Source organism: Patiria miniata, unplaced genomic scaffold (genome assembly GCF_015706575.1).
Source record: "Patiria miniata isolate m_02_andy unplaced genomic scaffold, ASM1570657v1 HiC_scaffold_28, whole genome shotgun sequence".
Classification (NCBI taxonomy): domain Eukaryota; kingdom Metazoa; phylum Echinodermata; class Asteroidea; order Valvatida; family Asterinidae; genus Patiria; species Patiria miniata.
The window spans coordinates 4,898,224-4,915,408 of NW_024037067.1; the positions used below are offsets into that span (position 1 = coordinate 4,898,224).

A 17,185-nucleotide genomic window follows, 5' to 3' on the forward strand; every position below is an offset into this window, starting at 1 on the left:
CCACGGTTCACGTCAATTTTCTAACGGGTTGTGTCAAATGTTATGGTTAATAATCGTTCGCAATTTCAAACCAATGCAATATGTTGTTCTTGAGTTATTGAGTTGACCGTAACACTGTATTGTTACGGTCGATATAGCTTCATTGTTTGACGGTTTCTTATGAAATTAAATCTCCTAATGTTAAACATAATGACAAACTACAAGACGAAAATTTAATTTTAATACATCTTGTATTTCTGGAGTTGTTGCCCCCCAAACGAGTTTGGTGGTAGATAATTATCGAGACCACTATTTATGTGGCGCGCCCTCTGCTGAAAGAATATTAGAGTGCGAGACCAGCCGATGCTGCCTTATTGAACAAAATTAACGACTCGTTTTCCGATGAATAACTCAAGAAATACAAGCTGTATTAAACTGAAATTTCGTGCACTGATTTTCCACAATGTGTGTCAGAGGTGTATTGAATATCATGAGAACCAGTGCAATAACAAAAATAATATGATCGTAACAATGTAATGTTTTACACGCGAAAAATCCACATTGACTTTCATTCGGATTGCATTTGTCGCGCTTAAAACACTGTATTGTTACGATCAATATAGCTTCATTGTTTGACGGTTTCTTATGAAATTAAATCTCCTAATGTTAAACATAATGACAAATTACTACTCGAAAATTCAATTTAATACATCTTGTATTTCTGGAGTTGTTGCCCCCCAAACGAGTTTGGTGGTAGATAATTATCGAGACCACTATTTATGTGGCGCGCCCTCTACTGAAAGAATATTAAAGTGTGAGACCAGCCGATGCTGCACTATTGAACAAAATTAACAACTCGTTTTCCGATGAACAACTCAAGAAATACAACATGAATTAAAGTGAAATTTGGTGCACTGATTTTCCACAATGTATGTCAGAGGTGTATTGAATATCATGAGAACCAGTGCAACAACAAAAATAATATGATCGTAACAATGTAATGTTTTACACGCGAAAAATCCACATTGACTTTCATTCGGATTGCATTTGTCGCGCTTAAAACACTGTATTGTTACGGTCCATATAGCTTCATTGTTTGACGGTTTCTTATGAAATTAAATCTCCTAATGTTAAACATAATGACAAATCACTACTCGAAAATTCAATTTAATACATCTTGTATTTCTGGAGTTGTTGCCCCCCTAATCGGGTTTGATGGTAGATAATTATCGAGACCACTATTGATGTGGCGCGCCCTCTACTGAAAGAATATTAAAGTGTGAGACCAGCCGATGCTGCAGTATTGAACAAAATTAACGACTCGTTTTCCGATGAATAACTCAAGAAATACAAGATGTATTAAACTGAAATTCCGTGCACTGATTTTCCACAATGTGCATCAGAGGTGTATTGAATATCATGAGAACCAGTGCAACAACAAAAATAATATGATCGTAACAATGTACATGTATAAGCACCGTCAGTGATAACTCTGTGTTCAGTTTCATATAAGCTGGTGAGGTTGAAAGAATTAAAAAATTCAAATGTTTTGCAGGAAACACTGTGTTTTATCGTTCTTTGCCAAACTTGTCTCTCCTATAGTTTTCAATTTCTTGATCCTACCATTGAGGAATAAATCATATTTTAAAAAGGATATAAATTAGGCCTATACCTGAATAGTTTGTTGGTGTTTATATTTTAAAGATATTGATTCCGAGAACAAAACTTCTATTTTGTTAAAAGATAATTTCAGTAAGTTTATGTTTTACTTTTAGAAAGGTAAACAAATTGAAGAAAATAAAATGATAAGGGTGGGAATCGAACCCGGGTCGTCTGATTGGTAATCCTACGCCGGACCACAAAAGCACGCATGTGTTCATTTTTTTTTAGGCTGTTGTGTTTAATTATAACTGTAAGATAGGCTTATCGTGGCTTTTCACGTTGACGCCCATGCACGCTTAGACGTAACACACAGTCTGATGATGCAAATCACTCGTTTGATTTTGGGTAAAGCTGTTTGAGTTTATCTTAATTTGATTGGAAAAGGGTAAAAGGATGTAAACTGAACTTAAATCGTGAAATTCCATGAAATAAAGCAGACACAATCCGTGGTTTCAGTACAGAACACACGTGTTCAACGGATGCAGGGAAGGCCATTTCTTTTGTTAATTTCCTTTGTTGAATCTGGCGTTAACAATAAAATGTTTCCATTGAGGCGAAAGGATTAAACGCCGCGATCTTTTTTCACCCTTGAGTGCCTCTGAATGGGGAATATTGAAGCGGAAAATCACGAAATACAGCACTTAGGCAACATTTTATCCCACATAATGATACTTTTTGAAGAGGAAATTGCATACTGAAAACAACTATAGTTTCAAAATTCAAAAATTCGCCGTATTTAAAAAGTCGAGGTAAATTTTTCTGAAAAATTTGGCCCAAACTTTCCTCTTTCCAACGTAGGTGGCGCTATGTACAATTCATTCTCGCACTGTATCCAGTGCGCTAAGTTGGTTAGCGCATTAGCTATAGCGTGTGCGTTCGGCAATCATGGGAGGGGAGTGGTCGTGTTGGTGGTGGGGCTGGCTTGATTTTTGTATACATTTATGATTTTAAATCATAAATGTATACAAATCGCTTATTTAAAGCCCCTGTTCAAACATATTTCCCCTAGGACTCCCAATAAATTTTGCGTGTTTCCCTCCCGCATCCGAGCCGGCACTCGCGACGCGGCCCACGGGCTGTCTTTATAAAATAAATTAATTCAGTTCAAATCTTTTTCATTAATGCAGTAAGCCTCATACCTATTTTGTTACAATAACATGATGTTTTCCTTTCTATTCCCACCCCTGAAAAAAAATCCCCGCCTCCCCCTAGCTGCCTCTTGCTTCATGCTTACGCCATTATTATGTATAAGCCTTTGTTTACACGCCTGTTTTGTTCCGTTAAAGTTGACTTTTATTCGAATTGCATTTTTGTCGCCGACTTTACTCTTTAGTTTCAGTTGTCGATTCAACTTATTCTTAAGATTTCTTTATAAAATATGATGCTCGGATAAGATCGGGCGGCTAGCACGCACTGAGAAATAAAATCATATATAGCGCCATGGCGCTAACCAACAGCACGTGAGAATGAAATAGCGCCACCAACGTTGGAAAGAGGAAAGTTTGGGCCAAATTTTTCCAAAAAATTTACCTCGACTTTTTAAATACGGCGAATTTTTGCATTTTGAAACTACAGTTGTTTTCAGTATGTAATTTCCTCTTCAAAAAGTATCATTATGTGGGATAAAACGCTGCCTAAGTGCTGTATTTCGTGATTTTCCGCTTCAATATTCCCCATTCAGAGGCACTCAAGCGTGAAAAAAGATCGCGGCGTTTAATCCTTTCGCCTCAATGGAAACATTTTATTGTTAACGCCAGATTCAACAAAGGAAATTAACAAAGAAAATAGACTCACTTGCATCCGTTCAACACGTGTTCGTTCACAGCTGCCATGCTTATACGTGGTACACCACAGAAGTACAACGCTCTAGCTGCTTGTAGACAAGGCTACGTTTCGAACTGCATGCCGACGCCTGGGGTGTTTTTCAAATCTCGGCATCACTACCAGCGGAGGCCAATTAATAGTGGGACTGTGGCTATTGATGAAGGAGTGCTTCTGGGATTAAATCGTATATATTCTCATAGGGCGGTTGAGTTATCCTGACTCTTGGTCTTTATTTTGAATAAATCTCTATAATAAATAGAACCTATACTGCAGGACACCCCCCCCCAAAAAAAAAAACACCCCACACCCCCAACAAACAAAAACAAACAAAACATTAACAAACAGGAATATTGTTCAATTATTATCTATTTGATGATTTAATCTTCTTTTATTCAAAGAGCTATGCACAATTTACAAAAACCATTAAAATTGCATGATAAAGGGTTGCATTTTAAGACTGACAACTGAGAACACCTATATGCAATACACTGCCACCTCTAATGTGTAATAAAAATATTAACTATAAACAACATTGCGCTACAATTCTTAAATTGATTCAGGTTTTAAAGCAATGATACACTGCTGATAACCTAGGGCTTTATAAAAGCAAGTATTATTTTATCTTTCAGAAAGACAAAGTGTTGGCCATTCAAACATATAATTCTGATGGATAGTATCTCGGAAGAATTTAATAAAAAGTTTAAGTTACCGTCAACCAAATTTTCTTATAAAGATCTCCCAAAAATTGAAGCACACATAAGGCCTGTCTCAATTAATATCTGGCACGAATCCTGGGCATGTTGCGGACATTGTATCGGGTATAAGTTGCAGGATTCGGAACAACTTCCCGCAATCTTCCCGCAATGAAGTTATCAGTATTGGTGAGTCAAGCAGTTGCTGAAGAAAATTTCATCAGAACATGTCCGGGCCAAATGCAGAGCTTTTTCTGGACAAGGTGAATGATACTACCCGCAACTTGTCCGGAACTCGTTCCGATATGAATTAAGGCAGGCTCTAATAAGTATTAATACAATGTATTAGTATTATAATTGCTTGTCTTTAGACTGATTAACTTTTGTGATTACTTGATAACAAATTTTATATTCAACCCCAACACCTTGCGATAAAAAGTAAATAAACACATGAGCATAAAATTGCACATGATGATTAGTTAAGTCTGGTAGACCTGCTCATGGCCTTAGCATAAATGCAGATACTCATCAAGTTACCAGACTAGTTCTTTCAGCTGCTATTGTTCACTATCAAATTGAACACTTCGCTTAAATGTAATAATTTATCGGAACACAATTTGCTTCAACTAAAACAAAACCTTAACATTTCACCATATTTACCGTTTAAAACTGATTAAAAAGCTATCATACAGCCACTTCTGTGATGAAGGTTCTACTCTAAACCGGGCCAACACGTGGACAAAGTCTTGCACTCCATACCTGATGTTGTAGGTTTCCCATAGTAAGTTTCCCATAGTAAGTTTCCCATAGTATCTTGGGTTTTCCCTCAGTTTTTTTTGGCCAAAATCTGTATCAGGTCTGGAAGTTGCGGTTCGTCTTAACTTTTGGTGTCAACTTGGAATAAGGTCAACTTTACTAATTCGATAGCGCTGAATCTGAAACTGGTTGTTCACACTGGCTCAAATTGCACATTAATCTTATGACAACATTTTTTTCAAATTATTTTGCCCAGTTTTGGTCAAAAATAGTATTTTTGCTATAACTTTTACGTTTGAAGTTCAAATGCTTTCCAACTTGACACAGATAAATAGGAAGTCAGCACGAATATTATAAGTAATTATTTAACACTTAGCTTACATTTTTGAATTCTTTTTTTTAGAATCAATCCTTACATGAGCATGATGACATTTCAACGTGGCGCTATTTAGTAAGGATTTATATTAAATGCACAGCCAGTGAACAGTCTCGGGTGTTTAGTATTGAAATATTTAGATAATTTGATTCACTAGACTCTTGATTCAATCCAAACGACAGGCAGTCAACTGCAAATTCACAAAAGGAAATTGCAAAAATCAGAAGACTTTGTACGGTGTTTTTTCAATTTTGAGTGGCAGAAATGGGATTAAAACGAGGAAATCAGCGGATCCGAGGCAGAGTTGCATGGTTGATAACAACTGCAGCAATCCAAATTTTGACAATGTTGTTGCTTATACCACTTGACCCTTTAGTCACTGTAGTGTCCCAAAAAGCTTGAGCACTCTATTTTTTAAATATTTTTTAGTGAATAAACACATTATAATACATTGTACATACAGGTGCTGATGTGTTAAAACATTTATATTGACATGCACTTCATTAACCAGTTCGCGCCAGGATTATTTTTGCCGAAAATTTTGATTTTGGAAAAAGGCAAGACACACAGCAGCCAACGTTCGATATATACAGCTAAACTCCACAAACACTGATTCAAAATCATTTCAATGGTATAAATTGTACTGTATTTCTTACCGCAACCTCATATTTTTTTCAACACTCCAGGGTGTTCCCATGGACCGTACGTTGTACAACAGGCAGTGCACAGCGGCCAAGTTCAAGTACAACACACGGTCCGCATCCACAGGCTTCTCGGACTTTGTGTGTTTGAAAAACAACTTGGGGATTAGCATGTTAAGATGTCATCCGGAGACGAATCAAGGTATGCTTGAAGTTTTAAACCGTCAGCCGTGCCTGTGTATAGACACAGCCAGATCGTGTTAACACGTCATCCAACGCGAACTGGTTTAAATCTCTGGCATAATTTTGTCAACCCCCCCTCTATTCAAAGACCTCCTCCACTGTATCCTGTCTGCCCTGCTCTCTCGCCTCTGTCTTGTGCCTCTGTAGTTCCTCCGATTTCCTCCTCTCTACGTCTTCCGATCGGCGCCTCTCCAGCAGTTGGATCATGCGCAGTTCTTTCTCCTGCTTCTTCTTATTGCGCTGTTGGAAGCGAATCCTGATTTTTGGTAAAATTTAGGGATAAAAAAAAATGTTGTGTTATAGTGAATTAATATTCAAACAATAAAACGGGATGAAAAACAGTTTTTAAATATGTTTGGTAGAACAAAAACGTTGGAGAAAGGCTGAACAGGACTTACAGATTAAGGTCGCCTGAAACCAAAAAATCAACCACCCCTTCAAATGTTGACATTGGCACCACAAAATGACGATTTTTGACTTCAATTTCATGGTAACACCCATTAGGCCAAAAAAAAAAAAAAATAGTCGGTCTCTGGTCAACGCGCGCGTCGATTTTAATCATGCGCGTCAACCTTTTTTTTTCCTTCAAATTTACCACGGAAGCTTTAACAGCGCCCTCTATTGCCGCACCTCCTCAAATGTTTGTACCAAGGAGCACCTAGGAATTGGGAAATTGCACAAAGGCAAATAATGGAGGGCACCAAGGCAAATTACGGAAGACACCAATGTATATGAGGACACAATAAAGCAAAATAGCACCAACCTTGTCTGTACAATTCAAGCTAGAAAAAAAAAAATAGCGCGTCGCTGCATCAATTCCGGAACTCCGGTCTGACCAGAGACCGACTATGTTTTAGGGGGAGGGGGACCTTATGTTCCACAACATATTATTGACAGGAACAACAAATGAGAATTTTGCACACTTAGCATATTAATAACCAGGCACACATCTTTTCCTCTGATCCGCTGATTTCCTCATGTTTTACTTCTCATGAATGCTGTGACAAATTGAAAAATACTGTACAAAGACTTGTGTGATTTGGAGTTTCCTCGTTTTTTTCTAAATTCCCAGTTGCATGCCTGAATAACGAAAGACAAACCAACCTGTTTTCGATGATGCGAGCAACAATTTTAGCTGTTGACAAGTCACTTTTGGAGTCTATTAACTTCAGTGTTCCACGTTTCTTTGGCTCCTATAAAGAAGGCAAACATTTGGTTGTCAGATAAGTTTCAATTAACAGATATTTAATTCGTAATTTCACTAAAATGTTGACGTTAAATGTCACGTCTTGTCAAATATTCACGTTAAACATCAATTTTTCCCTGCAGTTAGATACCCAGTGTTTTTCTAACACTGGATTTTATTCTCCCAACCAACTTTCAATTTTAATAAAAAAAATACTTCATTTTGGTTTTTGCCGTCTGCAACTCTCTGAAAAATGATTTTCATTTTGTGCACAAATGAACCCGCCCTGCGAGAGTGGAACCATTGTCTGACAGCCAATAATTCAAATTTTGTGAAGAAATAATTCAATAACAAAACGTCGATGGATTTATTCGTTCGATTTCTTATTTACAAGTGAATAATTAACTTTAGTTTTACCGAGAAAACAGCAAATAAAAAACCAAATCTGTGTTTTGCGGTGAAACTCAGTGGAAAACATCTTTAATTTTACCTCATATGGATCAACGCCATCAGCCACGGGTTGTATGTGCGTCATGCCCTGAACGACCACGTTGACCTTGAAATGATCCAGGAGATCACCGGTAATCTCTGGCGGGGCACCGATGACAACCTCATCAACATACTGTGAAAACAAATTTTGAAAATCGTAAAGTATTTATCAAAACACTTATTCTCACTGCAATAGGTTAGTTCCAGCATTTCACACGTTCAGTCAAATGCGTACGGTTGGGTAAGCTCATACAGCTATATTAAATTACTAGAGCACTAACTTGATGTACAAAGTAATGCCTGCTGGGCGCATCCATGTTTGTGCACAAACCTACGGGAAAACTCGAAATTTGTACGGCTTTTGTATGGCTATTTGCATATCTGTGTTTGTATTCCATACCGGTGCGTCATCGAAGCCGATACGCCCAAAACCGAAACGCACGATCAGCAAATGAGCGTTTCATTTTGCTCTACGCAAACAGCGCAACGTGTGCGTGTCCCTCCGCTGCAGATGCTTTTCGCCGTGACGTTTTTTTACGGCCGTCATGACGCGCTTAAGTTGTTTGCGTATCTTCTACTTGTGCGTTGCATTTAGAGTACACTTTTAAAATTCAATCCATCTTGATTGTGTTTTACAAACACGCACATTAATTCAAAATTTCTGCGCCCAGAGCGGCTTCAAAGCGTCACCACGCGCAAGAATGAGGAGTTAGCGCTCTAGTAATTTAATATAGCTCTATGGGTACGCTATATGTATCTATTATTTTCCCATGATAGAGCCGGCACTTGGCCACACCCTCTGACCTATGGGTTCTATGCAGGACACATTCCTAGAGCTGTACTTCGACGGTTGAAAATGAACATCATTTTCGTGTGCATTTTGCCAGCATCAATGGACACAAAACATTGAACAGCTCAGTGGAATGATGTCTGCCATAAATAAACAGCCCTTAAATCGGTCGATTTCATGAAATTATGACAATGCAAATGATCCTTTTTCCTTTAAAGATAATGAAATTTTTTAGAAAAGTTACCCTGCATGCTAGTACACTGAGCGTTCTCTCATGTAGGTTCATGATAGGGTAGTTGCCTCCATCATATCGATTCACCTCCTGCAGACACACACAGAAACAAAAACAAGTTTCAAAGAACCTGAGAGTCATCAAGTTACATACCTACTCATAAGAGCCAATTAACCCTAACTCCCTAGTGTCTTTTACTAAAAAATTGACCGAGTCCATCAAAATCCATCAATCACTGTGCTTCCAATACAAATATGCACATGACATTATGGAATCCATTACTGACGCACTGGTTGACATTCATGGACTTAATACTTAATAAACATGGTTTTATATGACAATAGCAGTACAGGAAGCTAGGCAAAATCAATCGGATACCCCTAGCACTGCTTCAGGCCATTAGGCCCAAGTCCATCATACTCCATCAATATTTAGTCACACCAGGCCTTCTGAACCAAGTCCCCCAAAATGGAGGATGAATTTTGATGGAGTTGGTGTGGTTAGGGTTAAGGATACTTTGATCACACTATATGCACCATTTCTTTGCTCTGCTTATGTCAAGTGAAGCATTTTCAGCTCTGCACCAATCCGGTCACGATATTAATTCTATCACGAAGGCCCCCCTTCAATGGCGCAAGCATTGTGCTAGCTATTGTTCAGATAATCTGTCACAGGGCATGTAGCTTTGTACTATAGTGTGTACAATCATTTCTCCATTGAAGGGGGCCTCGTGAGTGTACAGTGATCACGTGACCGGATTCCTCCATACTGGTAGCTAGGATCACACAGACTTTATTTCAAATATGCGAAATATCCATTTAAACAAAAGTGAAAAAGTTGCACGGTTATCAAACATTATAGAGCATGCACAGTCTAACAGCTGTTTCTAATTTCATTTTTCACTTGATTGTATTCTTATATTGTGTTCAACTGTATAATAGCTGTAAACTGACTTTGGGATTCCAAAAGGTAACAAAAGGCATTTATCGCATTTCAGAAAAAAATTTATTAAAGATGCAGACTCCACGCTCTTCACAAATTGGATATTTTTCTCCGAACGACTTTTTAATTTTATGTTTTGTTTTAACAAAAAAATTGAGTTATTCCGATTTTTAGTCCGGCGGGCGACTAAAACCGGCTAATTACCAACTTGCTCTCAAGTCTATCTCTCACCTTGTCTGTATGCAGGCCGACTATCAGGAAGTCTCCCATTTTCCTAGCCTCCCGCAAGAACGCCGCATGGCCCGCGTCTGAACAGTCCAAGGTCAAGGAATTTATCAAAGTTAACAAATATTGAGGGCTTCTCATCTTTACTTACAGCAAAATTTGAATTGCCCACAAATGTATTTATTTAGCCTGTTTCACGTGATTCTCGAGTCAAAGGATACGGAAGAGGTCGAAGGCACCAGGACAGTAGACAATGGTGTCTCCTGGGGCGGGCTCCTTACCCCCGGCAAACTGGATGATCTTACGCGTGGTGGGGAGGAATTGAGACACGCCCGTGTAGGGACTGCTCATGCTCGAACACTAGAACGAAAACAAAAAAGTTTGAAATATTCAATGTCAAGTTGAACTGTGATACAAAGATAAAAAATAACACTTGTCATATTTTTAATGTCCAGGTCTCTTCTCTGTATTAACAGCTGGGCGACTTCACACAAAAGTGGACATAGCTGAAAAGTGGAAAGTTTGTTAAATCTTCGAAACTACAAGCATCACTATCTCAAATGTGGTATCAAATACAAGGGTGAACAAGACCTGTTATTTGAGTAGTGTTCAAGCCACTGCATGTGATGGAATATGATCAATTGTATCTTTTTTGTGTCAAAAGGGGGGGGGGGCCTGGCTAAAATTCTGGATTTTAGGTGGTCATTTTGGCATCTTGTTTTCTCATGCAAAATACGAATGTTATTGTGAATTTTGGGAGTTTTTTTAAGGCAGAGAAAAAGGTTCATATTCTATGCCCAAAGAATTTATTGGTTTGATCATTAGTGACTTATATGTTATAACTTGTACTAAACATGGGCGGATAAATACAAGTAACCGTAACACGAGTTACACGATACATCGCTCCAGAGATTTCATGATTTAGTAATTTTCAATAGTTGTTACGGTAGCATATGCGACCTACACCCTGTACACACGTGACCTTAATGATGTAAGGGCACTGAAAAGATTCTTCCAACAGTGCACGGTATGAGGATACATTCAAATGCAAGGTATTTACATTTTTTCTGTGTCCTATTTTTGTAACACAAGTTACAGATAACAACACACTACCAAACCAATAGAAGTTTGTTCAAACACTTGAGTACCTTGTTCACACATTCAAGCCGAGTGTGAGGGGCCAGTCAACGTAACTGTAGCATTGATACAAAGTATGAACAAACTATGATGCTTAACTTTCATCCCCCACCACCACAACGAAAAACAAAAAAAACACAACTTACACTTTTTTGCTTTAGTTTTCCCAAAGAAATTTCACTCCCTAGAGCTACAGAGCACTGCAAGATGTTGATCTACAATTGTACCGTTTACAAAAAAATGAGTAAAAATTATGAACTATCAAATTTGTGTACTGGTGTATCTGGAGTAAAAATAGGATCACTAAGCATATAACATGAAGAGCATTTTTCTTTGCAGAAAATCTGAAAATCTAGCTGAACTGAACAAAATTCTTTCAATGCAGAACTGTTAGGTGGCACTGGAAATAAGTTTCTGTGGGCTTAGAGAAAAATATCTGCATGTCATTGTTTTGATTTCCAAAGTACTAGTAGTTATCTAACGTATCATATCTCTTCTTCTCTAATGTAAAGTTTATGTTATCACCTCGTATCATTCAACCTGAAGTTAAACAAACTTTGTAAACTTTGTAAAAAAAAAAAGCTGCCCTTTTCCCCCAAGAAATGTCCCCCAAGAAAACAAAATGGCCAAAAAATCAAAATGTAACTTTCTGCCCCTTTTTGGAGCGCAACAATATTAATATGGTTGTTTTGAAATCTATGGGGTTAAAAGGATCTTTTTGATGACACTTGTACATATCTTCTTGACGACTATTTTGAAGGCAATTAAGTCAACATGAAGATTTATTGGGTATTTACTAGTTAGTTATTATATGCAAACATTTCCCACGTTTGATGAAGGTACAGATGGCTGATAAATTCTGTCATCTCATTTTTTTTAAAAGTTCATAGTCCAAGTTGCATGTTTACAGAAACTAAAATAGATTAAGGGTTGTAAAGGTTCTAAAAAAATACAAATGCAGTGACTTTTGTAAACAGATATTAAGATCGTATGGGTTAAAGTGATGTATTATTCTAGCAATGAAGTCAAATCCAGAAGAGGGCATTTTTTGTGGGTAGCGAAAAAAGTCCTCAGTTTAAAAAAGTTATGAAAATACAAACATACTTCAAACCCTAAATGTTTTATGTATTTAATATTTGTTTCAAACTATTTTTCTTACTTCACATTTTGTGAACCTTTACAAGGTTTCCAGGCACTTTATGAAAACAAAATTCCCCAAGTTTTCCCTGATATTTCCCTGAGAAATTTCTCAAAATTCCAAGAGAAAACCGCCAAACTCACTGGTTTGACTGGAATCCTGCTGCTGCACAATTTTAACGTGTTTTTAGATGGGGTTACGATCGAGTATAAGCTTTATGTGGCCTCTCTGGGCTCCCATACATTTTGCACTAAATTTAGTCGGGCACCATTTGCAGTCATCAGCCGACATTTGAGGGAAAAAAAGTCACACAAAAAAAAGCCGCGTTGCTGCACCACTTTTGGGGCAAGCTCCATACCAGAAACCGGAGATTTTTAATTTTTTTTGGCCTAAGGAATGCTTTGAATAATTTTGATTTGGATTGATTGATTTATTTATAATTTTTTTTTAGCACAACTTACGCTAGGATTATCGCCACTACTACGTGACGGAACGTCATGACCTATCATATGATGTGTTTTCGTCATAAGCAGCATTCTGGGGGGAAAAAACAGTTATTTTTCTTGGTAAATAAAAGATAACAAGCTTAGCCTTTTCTTGGGATACAAAAAAGAATATTCTAACAGAAGGATTTTAAACAATAAAAACAAGCAAAGTTAAAAAAAAAATATATAAAAATTGAAAAGTCGAAATGTTCATTATATGAACTGACAATGAAGGTGGTTTCGAAATAGGCTGCCTACGGGCAAATTTTTTGACGAGCATTGACCTGTTGCAAGAACAATTTTGCTTCAAACAACAAAATCACAAAATGCAAAGATCCTACATACGTTTAAGATCAACAAGTTTGCATAATTAATCAATCCTGGGAATTCATTATTTTAAGAGTGTACATCAAAACAATTAACAATTTCATAATTTCATGAAATTCCAAAATATTTCCAAGCAGTGCTGATCTTGGTAATAACCCCTTCTAGTAAGTATCCAACGCTGTGCAAATTAGTAAACAAACATTAGTTAATAATTAAAAATAAAATCACTTACCTGCCAACAAGGTCTGTGGTTGAGACTCCAGCTGTTCTTTGACATTCCCTGGAGACAAAAAAATAATGTAATAATTAATTTGTCTTAAAAAAATCATTCATTTGTTAAAAAAGCTGTGTCCTCTCTGAGTGATACCCATTTGCTATTTTTGCAGCTAGTGTTGCTAGCATCGTGACTTCGGGCGTGATCCCTGGCTACATGGCATATACAGGTTAATGGCTTTTGACTAGCGCCCCTTGAACAAAGACACTGACACAAACATTTTTTTTGACGGAACTCGGGGTGGAGCAAGCTTATTTGAGACATACGCAACTGTTTACAAAAGAAATTTTTGTGAATGCTAATGAGTTCCAGTTATTTTCCATAAGGCCAATTAAAAAAAAAAGTTTTTCGCCCAGACTTTTTTTCTTTAAGGAAGGAGGCGGCCTTTTTTGTTTTCAAGATGACATTTTGCAAGATGGCGGATAAGTCTTCCATTTTGTGAACTCTTTTGCTTAACTTTCTATCAGATTTTGAACTTGCAAACATTGCTACAATTTTGCAAGAAATACTGTGCAAATGTATGATTAACAAAAAAGAAAGAAGGTGGACGGAAAAGGAAGCAGGCGGGGACGAGAAAGTAGTTTTTTGTTTTACTTGGCCTCATTCATAAAACTCCATTCAACATTGCTGGTGGTGATATCACTGCACAATGTACGTACTTGTATCTTCCTGCGGCTTTCACTTTGCGATACGTGTCGTTTCCATCTACATCTAGCGTAATGTCATCTGCAACAAAGACGTTCAAAAAGTTGTCCAATTACTCAAAATCTAAAATTCTTGCCCACTTCAGTGTAAAAAAAAACAAGCCACGTCACACATATCAGCAGTCAGCGATTGCTAAACGTTACTTACTTCCATGAACGCAGAAGTCGCAGTTGTACTTGTCCAGCGTTTCGATTTCAGTAACATAGGGGGCGCCCTCTATGACCTCGTCCACCCATTTGATTGCGCGCACCATGGCGTAGCGTTCCTTCTCGTTGATGACCGGTGGACCTTTATGCTCCATAATTTCAGCTAATAACAAAAAGTGAAAAAACCCAGTTTTTTAGCAATGTCATCTAGTATTAATCCATGTTAATAAAAAATAATTTCACTGTCTACAAGTTATTCTGGTATGAGCAATTTTGACCCAACAGCACAACTCAAAACTTAATCAAAAAGAGCATGCAAATCAAAACTTTGGACTAAATTTAAAAATTGTAAAACGTAATAGAATTGATATTATTCCCGAATTGGTCTATACAGGCTGCAAGATATGCAAACAAAGTTGCGAAGTTATTTAAGTATAACTTTATTCGTACCGTCTGAGTGAACACCGACGATAAGATAGTCTCCCATTTGTTTGGCCTGGCGGAGGGAGTTGGCGTGCCCGAAATGAACAAGATCATAGCTGGAAAAGAACCAAAAAAAGGAAAATTATGGGTACTGGTTAGGAAAACAAGTAAAGAATATTTTTTAAACTCCTAGATTTTTGCACTTCACAACCGTGCAAGTTTTGCAAAACCATTTTGTTTGCTATTAGAGTTAGCGACCACATTTCAAATTCCTTTTGAGGTAATCTTTTGTGGAACATGGATAATACGTCAAATCCCTGCACAATTCTTTTGTGTGGTTAAGCTCAGGGCAAGCGCAGGCAGATTCGGTCATGCTTCACTGCTCGCCACAGTGCTGTTATTTGTTCAGGACATGACTGTCTGTGCGACACATACTTCATATCCTTTCACCTGAAACTGCCCTGCAGGTTTTACATATTGCTCTGAATAGTGAATTCCCACTGTGAGGGCCCCTTTGTGATATCAATGTAAATTTGTCCTCCATAACCATACCCTTTTTTATGGCGCACTGGGCTGAATCTGGCGAATTCTAAAACCTGCTCGATGCCAGAGAATCTAACAATAAGGTATTTTGTTCGTTGGAACCCCCCCCCCCCTAAAAAAAAAAATACTGATGCTGTGGTTCGTTTAACCAAACCATTTGTCAACGTTTGGCTATGCGTAGTTAGTTAAAAAGTTTTTTTCGTTTTGTAAAATGTTTTATTTGTAATTTCAGTTGTTTTCTCGTCTGATGAAAAAAGACCTTCAATACAAAGATGAAGTCTGCAGTATTTATTTTCATAAACACTGATATTTTCAGCATGCAATGTGCTGTATATGAAGCATCCAAAAAGAATAAAAATAAAAATTGTTGGCAATGTTCCAACATATGCAACTTTTTTTGGTAAGGCTGTTGCTATCTATAGAGTATGCGTCACTTGTTAACCAAATGGTAATAATGGTTCTCAGACTTTACTTTCCTTTAATTAACAAATCCTCCAGAGCCATAAATCAGAAAAGAAATATTACTTCTACTTCCAAAGAAAAAAAAAAGATTTCATTTAAAACAATGAAAGTAAGAAAACACATATTTTGGGAAATTAAAAAAATATAAGATGTTTTCGGGATCCAAACTCTGCATCTTTGGCAGTCAAAATGCATGTTTATCCTATTAGGCTAACAATGTTAATTCACGATGTTAATATTTTGCAATTCTGTGAATAAATAAAGCCGTTGAAAAAAATGTTACACCTCCTGTAAAAATAGTCATTTCAATTTTTTTATTGGGGGGGGGGGTTATACTCATACTCAAACATTCAGTTAACCTACCATCCATCACACCAGACCCTCACGATCTTCCGTTGTCGTTTACCGGCTGACGTTTGATCATCTTCATCGTAGGTTGAACGCTTCATCATTGGGACATTGCCGTTGTCTGCCATGGTAGCAGTTGTCTTACCAAGTCACCACAAAATTACTTTTTTTTATTTTTGGTATTAACTCTGAAATGAAGCGAAGCACAGATCCAACTCATCAGTATGGCATAGACATTTTAGTTCCTACTTTAAAGTTAAAGTTTGCGAAGTGGCTATCGTTACGGCAGCCGTTGTTTAGCGCCCTCTACGATACTTTTTTGATACGCACGCAGGTATATAATTATTTGTTTGCCCACGTTTTAGCGAGCAGTGCGACAGCTCAGTCGATAGAGGGTAGGATTTTGCACCGCGAGGTTGCGGGTTCGCATCTCAGTTTAGCACTCGAATGTTTTTCCTTTTCTAACCTGAGGCTTTGGAGGATTTTTTTAAAAGGGAAATAAAGTCCGAATTTCATAACGTTCAAATTCACTTTTTTTCTGTCTAATTTTACATTTTCCTCTCAATTTTGTCTCATGTTTTTATAACAGTTGCAGTACTACCGTCATGATAGAAAATGGGAAATGCGTTACGGCTGCCGTAACGATAGCCACTGCGTAAAGTTTGACTAAGACCTAAGTTGAAGACATGTCAGTGCCAGTAATGGAATTCTTTCCTGTAACTAAGTGTAAAGGAAAGTGTTTTAGACATTACATTACTGACATTGTGTCACAGTTACTGACTCTGTCACAATGTCAGATTAGCAGAATACCCCCCCCCCCCCCCCAGCCAGCTCCATCCCATCACAGCTCATCGCAATGCGTGATGAACATTGACGTATTCAAGCATTGCCATGCCAGCTGGAGTACCCCGCCCACCAATACTTACTGCGAAAGATCGATGGATGCAACTGCATGTATGTACCAGCACTAGGTATTTCCAAAACACTGGAAATGTATCAAAAACACTATGCAATTTGCAAACTTCTCCGTTTACGTTTGCGGTCGTCGTGTAAACAAAAATAATGAGCAATCATTGACCGATCACGCCCATCATTCATGCCAGCCTCGACTCCAGGGGCGCGTGCTCGTTCCTTACACTAACATGATGGGAAACAACATG

The 17,185-nt window shown here is 37.7% G+C and overlaps 1 protein-coding gene across 3 annotated transcripts; it reads right to left on the bottom strand.

Annotated features, from left to right (window-relative positions):
• Positions 1-3,813: 3,813 nt before the first annotated feature.
• LOC119734745 (ethanolamine-phosphate cytidylyltransferase-like) lies at positions 3,814-17,138 on the bottom strand. 3 transcript variants are annotated; one of them, XM_038208287.1, is made up of 14 exons: positions 16,952-17,138; positions 16,041-16,213; positions 14,700-14,788; positions 14,251-14,412; positions 14,058-14,124; positions 13,357-13,404; positions 12,774-12,849; positions 11,321-11,389; positions 10,259-10,397; positions 10,044-10,120; positions 8,883-8,960; positions 7,850-7,981; positions 7,278-7,366; positions 3,824-6,429 (listed from the first exon to the last, which is right to left on the bottom strand). In XM_038208287.1, exons 2-14 carry the CDS (start codon positions 16,151-16,153, stop codon positions 6,252-6,254), a joined length of 1,317 nt encoding a protein of 438 aa, XP_038064215.1. In that variant the 5' UTR covers positions 16,154-16,213; positions 16,952-17,138; the 3' UTR covers positions 3,824-6,251. The 3 variants fall into 3 exon arrangements, with proteins under 3 accessions (XP_038064218.1, XP_038064215.1, XP_038064216.1); XM_038208290.1 differs by lacking the exon at positions 16,041-16,213 and having other exon boundaries at positions 3,814-6,429; XM_038208288.1 differs by lacking the exon at positions 11,321-11,389.
• Positions 17,139-17,185: the final 47 nt, after the last annotated feature.